Below are 13,191 nucleotides of genomic sequence, written 5' to 3' on the forward strand. Positions count from 1 at the left end.
GGCCGTGGAGGCAGGGCCGGTGACCTCATCCCTCTGGTCACAGAAGTGCCCATAAATGCCCCCCACAGCCTGCAGCAGCAGTGCACACAAACCCCAAGACCCCAGACACACCAGAGCTACTCAGGACCCCGGCGCCCCCCCCCCGCCATAGTGGAGCCTGTGACGCAGGAGACCCTGGACGCAGTGGAAGTGTCCATCATCTGTGTCCCGGGTGGTGACCAGAGACAACGAGGTACCAAGACGCCGGACACACAAGCAGAGGCAACAAGGGCACGAGGTGGAGGGTGAAAGTGCTGATTCTCAACCAAGACCAGAGGTGGTGCAGGTAAGAGAAGCCAGAAACATGTGCTAGAGCACCACCTACTGGCAAAGGAAAGAAACGCTTCTTACTTCTCACCTGGCTAACTCATGTCCCACTCTTCTGCAACCCCATGGACGGTAGCCCACCAGGCTCCTCTGTCCCTGGGATTTTTCCAGGCAGAATACTGGAGTGGGTTGCCATTTCCTTCTCCAGGGGATCTTCCTGACCCAGGGATGGAGCCCACGTCTCCTGCATTGGCAGGCAGATTCTTTACTGCTGAGCCATCAGGGAAGACCGTTGAATTGTTAGAATCAAGTTAAAAAGTTAAAAAGCTTTACCTAAAGAAGAAAGTGGTTCACAGCTTCAAATGCAGCGGCAGAGGAACAACTCATCAAGTGCCATGGAGAACCACAGTAACATTGCTCCACCAAAAAAAAACAAAAACAAAAAACAAACATGACAATTCTCCAGAAACCAAACTTCAAGTCATGGAATACTGTGATCCAACTGATAGAGGATTCAAAACAGCTGCCACGGAGAAAAGCAATGAGCTACAAGAAACCTCAGAAAGGCAGTTCAACAAGCTCAGGAATAAAATTAAAGAACAGACGGAATACTGTACCAAAGAGATTCAAACTCTAAAAAAGAGCAAAGATTATGGAGCTGAAGACTTCAATAAACAAGATAGAAAATGCACGTGAAAAGCACTGGAGATAGAGGAGACGACAGGCAAGAGAGAATTAGTGAGCTTGGAGACAGAAATCTAGAAACGATTCAGGCCCTCTAGAGGAGAGAAAGTGAAAGGAAGCGAAAGTCACTCAGTCGTGTCCGACTCTTTGTGACCTCATGGACTATACAGTCTGGAATTCTCCAGGCCAGAATACTGGAGTGGGAAGCCAATTCCCTTCTCCAGGGGATCTTCCCAACCCAGGGATCAAACCCAGGTCTCCTGCATTGCAGGCGGATTCTTTACCAGTTGAGCCACAAGGGAAGCCCAGAAGAGGAGAGAGAATATCTCAAAAAATGAGGAAATTCTAAAAGAACATTATTAGGACTCCTTTAGGAGGGACATTAGGAGAGTGAGAAGGCAAGCTTTTATTTAAAGAAATAATAGCTGAGGACTTCCCTGGTGGCCCACTGATTAAGAATCCCCCTGCCAATGCAGGGGGGCACGGGTTTGATACCTGGTCCAGGAAGATTCCACCTCCTGCAGAGCAAATAAACCCATCCTCTACAATTTACTGAGTCTGTGACAGCAACTACTGAAGCCTGGGTACCTAGAGTCTGTGCTCCACAACAAGAGCGGTCACCTCAATGAGACGCCCACACACTGTAACTAGAGAGTGTCCCCTGCTCGTTGCAACTATGAAGACCCAGCAGAGCCAAAAATAATAAATAAATAAATAAAAAATAAAAATAAAATAAAAGTAATAATAATAATAATATAATAAAATAATAAAAATAAAAATAAATAAAACTCTAAAAAGAAATAATAGCTGAGAACACCCCAGACCTGGGGAACAAACAGAACAGACAAGTCCATGAAGCTAAGGGAACACCTAATTACCTCAAAAGAGACCTTCCTTCTCTAAGACACACAGTACCAAAACTGTCAAAAGTCAATATCAAAGAATTTTCAAGGTATCCCAAGGAAAAAAAAAAAAAAGGTGACCTACCAAAGAACCCCATCAGGCTGCCAGTGGAACCCTACAGGCCAAAGGAGGGGCCTGGCCTCCTCAAAATACTGAAAGAGAGGGACTGTCCCCCAAGATTCGATCCAGAAAAGTTATCACTCAGATAGGGAGGAGAAGTAAATGCTTTCCCAGACACACAAAGGCTGAAGGAGCCAGACCTGCTCTGGACCTGCCTTATAGGAAATGCTGAAAGGAACTCTTCCATCTGAAGCCAAAAGGGGACAGCTCACACCTATGTGAGTAAAACGGTAACAGGCAGAGTCAGAGACTGCAATTCTATATCAGAGTGGGTTTTTTAAGGTGGCTCAGACAGTAAAGAATCCACCTGCAATGCAGGAGGCCTGGGTTCGATCCCTGAGTTGGGAAGATCCCCTGGAGGAGGGCATGGCAACCCACTCCAATATTCTTGCCTGGAGAATCCCATGGGCAGAGAAGCCTGGTGGGCTACAGTCCATGGGGTCACAAAAAGTTATACAAAACTGAGCGACTGAGCACACATCATAAAGGTTAAAAGAGGAAAAATTTAGTAAAAATAACTATGTGGAAGTGTTAGTTGCTGAATCGTGTCTGACTCTGCGACGTCATGGACTGTAGCCCACCAGATTCATCTGTCCATGGGATTCTGCAGGCAAGAAGACTGGAATGGGTTGCCTTGTCCTCCTCCAGGGGATCTTCCCAACCCAGGGGTTGAACCTGGGTCTCCTGCATTACAGACAGATTCTTTACTGTCTGAGCCGCCAGGGAAGCCGCCAAATAACTATCGCTACCTTCAATTTGGTAACAAACTCAAACATAAAAAGGAATAATATGAAACATAAAAGGGGAAGAAGGACAGAAAGCATATAGGCCAAAGAAGATGAGAATGCTACCGGTAGAAAGAGGACCATTGTATCTACGATACGACTTATACAAACAGGGTGAGCACAAAACGTGAATCTAGAGCAGAGACACAAAGCATGAAAAAGAGAAAACAGAAAGTTTCATGGAGAATCACCAACCTCAAATAACAGAAACACAAGGGAAAAAGCAGCAGTGGTGAAGGCGCTACCAGAACCCAGACACAGAATGGCAGGACCAGGCCCTCTTTTATCAGCAATCACCCTAAACGTAAACGGATTGAACTCCCCAATCCAAAGACACAGACTGACTCACTGGATTGAAAAGTAAGACCCAAGAGGCAGTTCTCCAGGGCTCCCTGACCCTGCTGCTCTCTGCGCGAGTGGCCCTTTTCAACAAAGCCTTTTGCTTTGTCAGAAAGACAAAAAAACAAGACAACTATATGCTGCCTCCAGGAGACACATCCTGGCTTTAAAGACAAACACAGGTGCAAAGTGAGGGTACAGAAGATGATACTACAAGCAAACAGCAGCTAAAAGGAAGTGGATGTAGCCACACTTATATCAGACAAAATAGACTTCAAGTCACAAAAGTAACAAGAGACAGAGATGGACTTATGTTATCTTCAACAAATGGTGTTGAAACAACTGGATATCCATACACAAAATTGAAAACAAAAAATGAACCTAGACACAGACCTTCCTCCCTTCACAAAAATGAACTCAAAATGGATCACAGACCAAAATATAAACCATTACACCATAAAAATCCTAGATCACACAGGAAGTAACCAAGGGGACCTGAGTTATGGCAGTGACTTTTTAGATACAAGAGCAAAGGCACACTTCAAAGAGTAAACCAGTTGATCAGTTGGAGTTCATGAAGTTAAAACTTCTGTTAAAGACAATGTTAAGAGTATGATGAGAAGAGTTATGGACTGGGAATCAACACTTGTGAAATACATCTGATAAACAAATGTCATCCAAAATATACCAAGAACCCTTAAAACTCAACAATAAGAAAACAAACCACCCAATTGAAAAATGAGCCAAAAACCTTAACAGACACCTCACCATTTGCCATACAGATGGCAAATCAACAAATGAAAAGATGGTGCATCTCACGTGCCACTGTGTGTTAGCTGCTCTGCCGTGTCCGACTCTTTGCGATCCCATAGATTGTAGCCCGCCGGGCTCCTCTGTTCGCGAGATTTTCCAGGCAAGCATGCTGGAGTGGGTTGCCAAAGATGCCCCATGTCATGTGCCACTAGGAAAATGTGAATTAAAACAATAGTGCGATACCACTACAAACCTATTAGAATGGCCAACATCCAGGATACCAACAACATCCAGGACACCAACAACCAACCAAATGCGGGTCAGGATGTGGAGCGACAGGAACTTTCACCCACTGCTGGTGGGAACACAAAACGGTACAGTCATCCTGGAAGACTGGTGGTTTCTTACAAAACTCAACAAACTCTTTACCATATGATCCAACAACTGCACACTTTGGTATTCACACAAAGGATTTGAAAACTTATACCCACACAAAAACCTACACACGGATGTTTATAGCAGCTTCGTTCACAGTTGCCGAAACTTAAAAAGAACCAAGACTTCCTTCAGTAGGTGAAAGGGCAAATAAACTGAGGTCCATCTAGACAGTGGAATATTATTCTGTGTGAAAAAGAAGTGAGGGTGTGAGAGGGAGAGAAACAGGTGAAGGAGATGAAGAGGCACGAACTTCCAGTTAAAAAATAAGTGAGTCACAGGCAGGAAATGTACAGTATGGGGGATATGGCCAATAATTAAGTGATACCTTCGTACGGTGACAGATGGTAACTAGACCTACGGAGACCATTCTGAAATGTATAGAAATATTGAATCACTGTGTGTGTACCAGGAGCTAACACAGTGTTGCAGGTTCAAAAGCAAACTCACAGAGAGATCAGACTTGAGGTCACCAGCAGCAAGGGGTGGATGGAGGAGGAATTGGATGAAGGTGGTCAAAAGGTACAAATTTCCAGCTATAAGATAAATAAGGAATGTAATGTACATGATAAATATGATCAGTAGAGTTAACATTGATGTTTGGTATATATGAGTTTCAAAAGAGTAAGTCCTAAGAGTTCTCATCACAAGAAAAAAAATTTTTTTTTCATTTTGTATCTATGTGAGCTGATAGATGTTTACTAATGTGAAATTCATTTCAGGATGTAGGTAAGTGAAGATTATGCTGCGCACCTAACTTACACAGTGTTATTTGTCAATTATATCTCAAAAAACTGGGAAAAGTAAAAATAAGGGGGGAAAAAAGAAAAAAATTAAATGAGTCATCCAGCCACAAAGTGACGTGGCAGAAACATAAAGTGTATATTACCACGTGAAAGAAGCCAGTGTGAAAAGACTGCCTACGGTATGATGCCAACTGTGACACTCTCGAAAAGGCAAAACTATGGAGATGGAAAAAAGATGAGTGCTCACCAGGGGTTGAGGAGAGGGAGGAGTGAGTCGACAGAGCACAGAGGATTGTCAGGGTGGTGAAAATTCTCTATTGATACCATAAAGATGGACATGTCATTGTCCATTTGTTCAAAATCACAGCACATACACACCGAGGACAAACCCTAATTAAAGTAGGGACGTCGGGTGATGTGTCAACACAGGCTCATCAGTTGTAACAAATGCTGCCACTCTGGAGAGGGTGTTGATGATGTGGTGGGGGTGGGGAGGCTGTGCAGGTATGGGGCAGGGGATAAGGGAAAACTCTATTCGCTCTTAATTTGCTGTGAACCTAAAATTGCTCTAAAAAGCAAGATACTGTTGGGTTAGTCACTCAGCCTCGGACTCTTTGTGATCCCATGCACTGTAGCTTGCCAGGCTCCTATGTCCATGCGATTCTCCAGGCAAGAATACTGGAGTGGGTTGCCATTCCCTTCTCCAGGGGATCTTCCAGACCCAGGGATTGAACCCAGGTCTCCTGCACTGCAGGCAGATTCTTTACTGGCTGAGCCACCAGAGAAGCCCAAACAAATGCTTCCCTTACCAGGAACTGAACCCGGCCCGTGACGGTGACAGCACTGAACCCTAACCACTAGATCACCAGGGACCAAAAAGCAAACTCTTTGCTAAAAGTCAGCTTTGATGGACCTGAGAACGTGCTGCGTGTCCTGCCATTGTCTGGGGCTGACTGCGCATGCCCATAAAGGTATCAGGTACGCGGGCGGGTATGTGTGCAAATGTGTCTGAGAGCATGGACACATGGTAAGAGACTTAAACACATAGCCCGTAACACATCTTTCTGTACTGATCAAGGCACCATGTTTGCCTTGCATGGAAATCCAACAGTCAGACGCAGACTATAGCAAATACACTTTTCACTTCAACCGGATCCAACAGGACAGTCTCCTAGCTGGTTCAGGGGCAGGTCTGCCTCAGGTGGGGCCCCCACCACCTCAAGAATTAAGCCCTAATGTAGAGGCTACTAGAGGATTCTGGTGGACGAGATGTTTGATAACAAACACTTCCTGAAGTGATGACACTGGACAGACATACCCTGCAAAGGCTCCGTCGACACCAAGTTATGAGGATAAATAAATATCAGTGTAGTTTCTTTAAGAGAATTAGAGATACCAAGGGAACATTTCATGCAAAGATGGTCACAATCAAAGACAGAAATGGTATGGACCTAACAGAAGCAGAAAATATTAAGGAGAGGTAGCAAGAATACACAGAAGAGCTGTACAAAAAAAGATCTTCACCACCCAGATAATCACGATGGTGTGATCACTCACCTAGAGCCAGACATCCTGGAATGTGAAGTCAAGTGGGCCTTAGGAAGCATCACTATGAACAAAGCTAGTGGAGGTGATGGAGTTCCAGTTGAGCTATTTCAAATCCTAAAAGATGATGCCATTCAAGTGCTGCACTCAATATGCCAGCAAATTTGGAAAACTCAGCAGTGGCCACAGGACTGGAAAAGGTCAGCTTTCGTTCCAATCCCTAAGAAAGGCAATGTCAAAGAATGCTCAAACTACCACACAATTGCACTCATCTCACACACTAGTAAAGTAATGCTCAAAACTCTTCAAGCCAGGCTTCAGCAATACATGAACCATGAATTTCCAGATGGTCAAGCTGGTTTTAGAAAAGGCAGAGGAATCAGAGATCAAATTGCCAACATCCATTGGATCATGGAAAAAGCAAGAAAGTTCCAGAAAAACATCTATTTCTGCTTTATTGACTATGCCAAAGCCTTTGACTGTGTGCATCACAATAAACTGTGGAAAATTCTGAAAGAGATGGGAATACCAGACCACCTGACCTGCCTCTTAAGAAATCTGTATACACTGACAAAACCCACTGAAAAAAAAAAAAAAAAAGAAATCTGTATATAGGTCAGGAAGCAACAGTTAGAACTGGACATGGAACAACAGACTGGTTCCAAGTAGGAAAAGGAGTATGTCAAGGCTGTATATTGTCACCCTGCTTATTTAACTTATATGCAGAATACATCATGAGAAATGCTGGGCTGGATGAAGCACAAGCTGGAATCAAGATTTCCGGGAGAAATATCAATAACCTCAGATATGCAGATGACACCACCCTGATGGCAGAAAATGAAGAAGAACTAAAGAGCCTGTTGATGAAAGTGAAAGAGGAGAGTAAAAATGTTGGCTTAAAACTCAACATTCAGAAAACTAAGATCACGGCATCTGGTCCCGTCACTTCATGGGAAATAGATGGAGAAACAGTGGAAACAGTGACAGACTTTATTTTGGGGGGCTCTAAAATCACTGCAGATGGTGACTGCAGCATGAAATTAAGATGCTTGCTTCTTGGAAGAAGAGTTATGACCAACCTAGACAGCATATCAAAAAGCAGAGACATTACTTTGCCAACAAAGGTCTGTCTAGTCAAGGCTATTGTTTTTCCAGTAGTCACGTATGGATGTGAGAGTTGGACTATAAAGAAAGCTGAGCGCTGAAGAATTGATGCTTTTGAACTGTGGTGGTGGAGAAGACTCTTGAGAGTTCCTTGGAGACTGCAAGGAGATCCAACCAGTCCATCCTAAAGGAGATCAGCCCTGAATATTCATTGGAAGGACTGATGTTGAAGCTGAAACTCCAATACTTTGGCCACCTGATGTGAAGAGCTAACTCATTTGAAAAGACCCTGATGCTGGGAAAGACTGAAGGCGGGAGGAGAAGGGGACAACAGAGGATGAGATGGTTGGATGGCATCACTGACACAGTGGGCATGAATTTGAGTAAACTCTGGGAGTTGGTGATGGACAGGGAGGCCTGGCATGCTGCAGTCCATGGGGTCGCAGAGAGTCAGACACGACTGAACTGATCTGAACTGAGTGCAGTGTCTGTGATTAATAACTGATGAAGCCGCCACCTGGCACTTCTCTCATTCTGCACCTCCGTCTGTCAGTCCTAAGTCACTTCAGTTGTGTCTGATCCTTTGTGACCCTATAAACTGTAGTCCCTCCAGGCTCCTCTGTTCATGGGATTCTCCAAGCAAGAATACTGGAATGGGTTGCTATTTCCTCCTCCAGGGGATCTTCCCAACCCAGGGATTGAACCTGCGTCTTTTATGTCTCCTGCATTGGCAGGCAGGTTCTTTTCCACTAGCACCACTTCTGCACCTCAGAGATCTACAAATAACATACCAGCTGTAACCCTAGGGGTGAGGTCTGAACTCAAGAGAAGCCAAGAAAAGCTGATCTTTGCTGCTGCCCTACTGGGCAAAGCAGAATGTGTTCATGGGTTTTTCCCATGGTGAATCATTTTCCCCCAAAAGTAAGATGTGTAGACTCTTCCCAAAACAGATATGGAATTTCTCCCTCCAAGCATTTTGTCCCAGCGATCCGTAACCCTGAGAGAGCTATGGACACATACGAGAGTGTAATAAAGGTGAAGAGCCCACATTCTGTACTGGGTTTCACGGTTCAGGGATCCCAGATTGTGTACCATGGCCCCAGTCACAGATGTCAGGGCTCCCCTCTGGATGTGGGGGTCTTCAGGTGTGCCTCACTGTGTGCAATGGGCCCAGCCCTCCACGGATGCTTGAAGGGTTGGTTGTGAGCTCTTGACCTTGAGTCCCAATGCTGGTACCCACAGGAGGGGCAGCTTTGCCCAGGTTTGCAAATATAATCAGTGCAGCCCTTCCCAAGCACAGCCTGGTGGGACCCTGGGCACGTTAACACCAGCAGAGCTTCTAGAATGAGTTCTACCCTCCCTGTTCCCATCACTACTGTCAATCTCTAAGTTCAGTTAAGGACACTGGTTTTTGGAGACAAACAACAAGAGACTCAGGTTTGACCCACACCCTGGGAGAAACCTCGAAGGAGGAAAAGTGGCTGATCCCCACAGGAGACTACAGATGCCACCTTCTTCCATCCCGACACCCAGTCACGCATGACATTTATTATGTGTGTAGCACGCAGGGCTGCAGATGTGGCAGGAACCTCTACATGATGAAGCCCTGACCTCAGGCATCTGTGTTGGTGGCGAGAGGACTCAAAGACAGAAGGTGAGGGAGGGGCCAGCAGGGCCGTGGTGGGGAAGAGTCACTTGTTTATACCTGCCACCTTCCTGGAGGAGGTGGCGTTTTAAACCCAGTGGAGCTGCACATACCTCCTACTCAGTGGGAATGGGAGCCCTGTGGTAGGTGCACATGGAGGTAGGGGGTGTGGCCAGGTCCCCGGGGGCCCAGGAGGAGACAAGCCAGGTGATGGGGACAGGCCACAGGGGTCTCAGTGAGGACCTCATTAAACCCTCAGGAAACTCCTGGTGGGGTGTGAGCAAGAGGTGACATTGCCCGATGTCCATTTGTGTGGAGGGGCTAGAACAGAGGTGATGGCGGAGGCAGGGGGGCCCGGGGGAGGCTGAGTCCAGGCAGGAGTGGACGGAGCAGCTCAACAGAGGAGAATCGGCCTGACATCTCCAAGGAGGCACCAACTGCATGTCAGGTGCAAGATCAAGAGTGGCGAGATGGTCCCAGGCCATGGAAAGTCAGAGGCCCTGCTCATGGGGACAGGGAACAGTCTGGGTTTGGAGGCAAAGATCAAGAGCTCAGATCCTAAGGGGTCAGGTCAGAGACACCTCTGAGACCCCAATGGACGTGCTGAGTCCATAGGGGACCTCTTGGAGCTCAGGGGACATGGGCTGGAGGACCACTGGATAGGCAGACAGCAGTCAAAGCCATTCACCCAGCAGCTACCCACACACTCCTACTTAGAACTGGGAATGTATGGACGAGAGGCACCAGCCCTCACGCGGACAGCAGTGAAACATATAATAATCGAATAACTGATAGATTTGTGAAGAGACAGAGAGGCTTCCCTGGAGGCTCAGACAGGAATGAATCCACCTCCAATGCAGAAGACCCAGGTTTGATCCCTGGATGGGGAAGATCTCCTGGAGAAGGGCATGGTAACCCACTCTAGTCCTCTTGCCTGGAAAATCCTATGGACAGAGGAGCCTGGCGGGCTACAGTCCAAAGAGTTGCAAAGTCAGACACAATTGAGCAATGAACACTTCACTTCAGAAGATAGATAATCACAAAAATCACGGTAAAATCGCAACTGTGTGGAGTGCTGAAGCAAGGGTCAGAGTGCTGTCTTCAGAGTGGAGGGTGAGGGAGTTTGATCTGATCAGTGAGGAGGAGGCAGAGGTAGGTGGGGGCGGGACCGCCCAGGCTGCAAGTCCCAGCTAAGGCAGGTGGTCCCGCAGCTGAGGACCTGATGATGGGGTTGGTGGGGGTGGGGGGTAAAAGGCCTTGGGGGTGACCCTGGCTCCATGAGAAGAGGCACATGTTACACCATCAGGAGCAGCCGCTCCAGGTAGACAGTCACCCCCAAAGATTGCTGTACCCAGAACCTGGGAACATGACCTTATTTGGGGGAAAAGAAAAAAAAAAGATGTAATTTGCTTTTGCAGATGTAATTAAGGTAAGGATCTTAAAATGAGGAGATCATCCAGGATTATCCAGATGGGCCCTAAATCCCATGATAAGGAAAGGAGAGGACACACAAGAGCTGATGCAAGATGATGGCAGAGATCTGACTGACGCAGCCACAAGGCGAGGACCACCTGGAGCCCCCAGCAGCTCAAAGAGGCAGGAAGGATCCTCCCCTTGAGCCAGAGGGAGCACGGAGCAGTAGGCAGAGGCCAGGGAAGCTCCAAACACTGTACAAGGTACAGGGCAGGCTCACACAGAGGATGGTCCAGCCCTCACTGTTTCTGAAGTTGAAGGACCTGCTTCAACCCCGATCTGTCTACATCAGCCGTTCTCAGACGTCACCCTGTCCTGTGTGTTTAAGGGGAAAAGTTCCACTACCAGGTAAGTCTGGGAAACACCACAGGCTTCAGCCTCTTCTCAGATGTCCAGGGTCTTTGGCTCTGGGTTTCTGACAGGAAGACCCTGGTTTGACTTTCGTCAGCCACTTCCAACCACATGTTAGCTTCATCCCACGCCCCCACACACACTACGGCTGGTGCTCCCGGAAGTGCTTCACCAGCCAAAGTGGACAAGGTCCAGAGGGATGCAAGGTCACAGGAGGGGGTGACAGCCAAGGCCAGTATCCAGTCCTGGGCTCCCGGTCTGTCCACCTGGTCACGGCTGCCCCCACCTGACCCCCTTAGCACCAGCCAAGTCATAGTCAATACCAACCCTTCCTGTTTTCCATCAACACTGGGACCAGGTCCCCAGGAGCTCCCTGCAGACCGTCATGATTGTTACCACGAGATGCTTTCAGGAGGAACAACAACCCTCCCCTAAAGGCCTTACAGCCATGTCACTCTTGACCCTCCTGCAAGAGACGGCGCTCAGCACAGCTCACATCAGGACTGAGTACCCATTATCAGGAGGGGCTACGATGCTTTGTCTTGCGAGCCCCCATATCCTCAAGGGTAAGGCTGAGCAAATATTCTAACCTGGAGAACATGTTGTGAGGACAGACAGACCTCCAAGGACCTGGTGGACACATGGTCCTGAACAAGTAGACACTGCTGGGTTTACAGTAGTTCTGAGATGACCACTGGCATCAGCCTGCCCTCCCTTCCTCTCTCTTCCATCTCATCTTGCTTTCTTATTAGCATTTTCTGCCACATCTTCCAAATGCTGGCAATCCAAGTGCCACCAACACAATGACATCCTGCCACATCATCCCAGGCATCGATGCTCTCAGTCGCTGGCTGAGCCACTTTTGTGTTTTCAAATACACATGAAAATGTATATGTGACTGTCAGAATCAAACAAGTTTCCTCGGGTTCCTCCTAATTGTGCCCTGAGCCAGCCCACAGGCCCCTGCTCACATACAAAGGGGCATCTCTCTCCACTACTCTCTGGCACATGGCCTCCACCCAAGAACCCCCAAACCTGCCCTTGGGCTCCATGCCTCTGGAAGGAGGCTCCTGCCCCAAGAGACCCACCCTCTGCTCACCAGAGATGATGGAGTCATTCAGGGCCTCTTCGTCCTGATACAAGAGCAGGTCGTCCTTGAGTTCCACATTCAGGATCAGGTTCTCCTTGTTCTCCTCGGACTCCTTGGCCGCCGTCCGCTTACCGTCAGAGGCCCCGTCGAAGCTCCAGGCCTCCTCCCGCTCCTTGCCCCGCTCCACGCTGCATGTCCTCGACAGCCGGACGTCCACGCGCTTCTTCGGGGACCCTTTACTGTCCCTGCCTTGGAAACTGAAGCAGAGATGCAGCTCAGGTTATACACTGTCCCTATCACCCGAACACCCTGCAAAGTTGACCTGAAGACTTCTAATGGGTTTTGCAAAGATGGCCCCCAAGTGCGTGCAGCTGATACTCAGGACAAGAAGTGCCAGAGGCTCACAGGGCTTTCAGCCCAAAGTTGCTCAGAATGTGTTGTTCTGAATGATGCTGTAATAAAACCTGCTGAGACAGCGCAACCAATGCGCAGATCAAGGATTTCCTAAGAACCAAGCAGGGCATCTTCTTTGTCCAATATTTCCCAAGCCACATGTGTGTTCTGGTATCTGTTTTGCCCTCCAATGACTCACTAGTCTTCAGCCTATGAGGCGTGTGAGGTCAAGAGTAAGAGCCAGCTTCCGGGCAGGTTACTTGTGCTCTCTCCGGATGAAAACAGGCCTCGATCAGAGTCCCCAGACAACATAGCGGCTACTTCTCCCTCTTGATCCTCTCGTGTGATGCTCCCACTCGACCCTGGGTCCCTGGACCCTCCAGGGAAAACACAGGGGCTTAGGGCCTGGTTTTCACCCTCTCCCTCTCAGAATGTGGCCACTGAGAACAGCTGCCACCCGGCTGCAGAGCCCAGTGCAAACCCGAAAAAGGGAGCGCCCTGCTCAGCAGCTGAGAACTC

General features: G+C 47.8%; 1 protein-coding gene across 4 annotated transcripts in view; it reads right to left on the minus strand.

The window, feature by feature from the left end:
- The window catches only part of PHACTR3 (phosphatase and actin regulator 3), a 204,115-nt gene that overhangs the window by 53,840 nt on the left and 137,084 nt on the right, over nt 1–13,191 (minus strand). For all 4 annotated transcript variants that reach the window (XM_043884710.1, XM_043884708.1, XM_043884707.1 and 1 more), the window contains one exon: nt 12,289–12,536. In XM_043884710.1, coding sequence (XP_043740645.1) covers nt 12,289–12,536 — 248 coding nt within the window. The remainder of the gene's footprint in view (nt 1–12,288; nt 12,537–13,191) is intronic.

Source organism: Cervus elaphus, chromosome 23 (assembly GCF_910594005.1).
Source record: "Cervus elaphus chromosome 23, mCerEla1.1, whole genome shotgun sequence".
Lineage (NCBI taxonomy): Eukaryota > Metazoa > Chordata > Mammalia > Artiodactyla > Cervidae > Cervus > Cervus elaphus.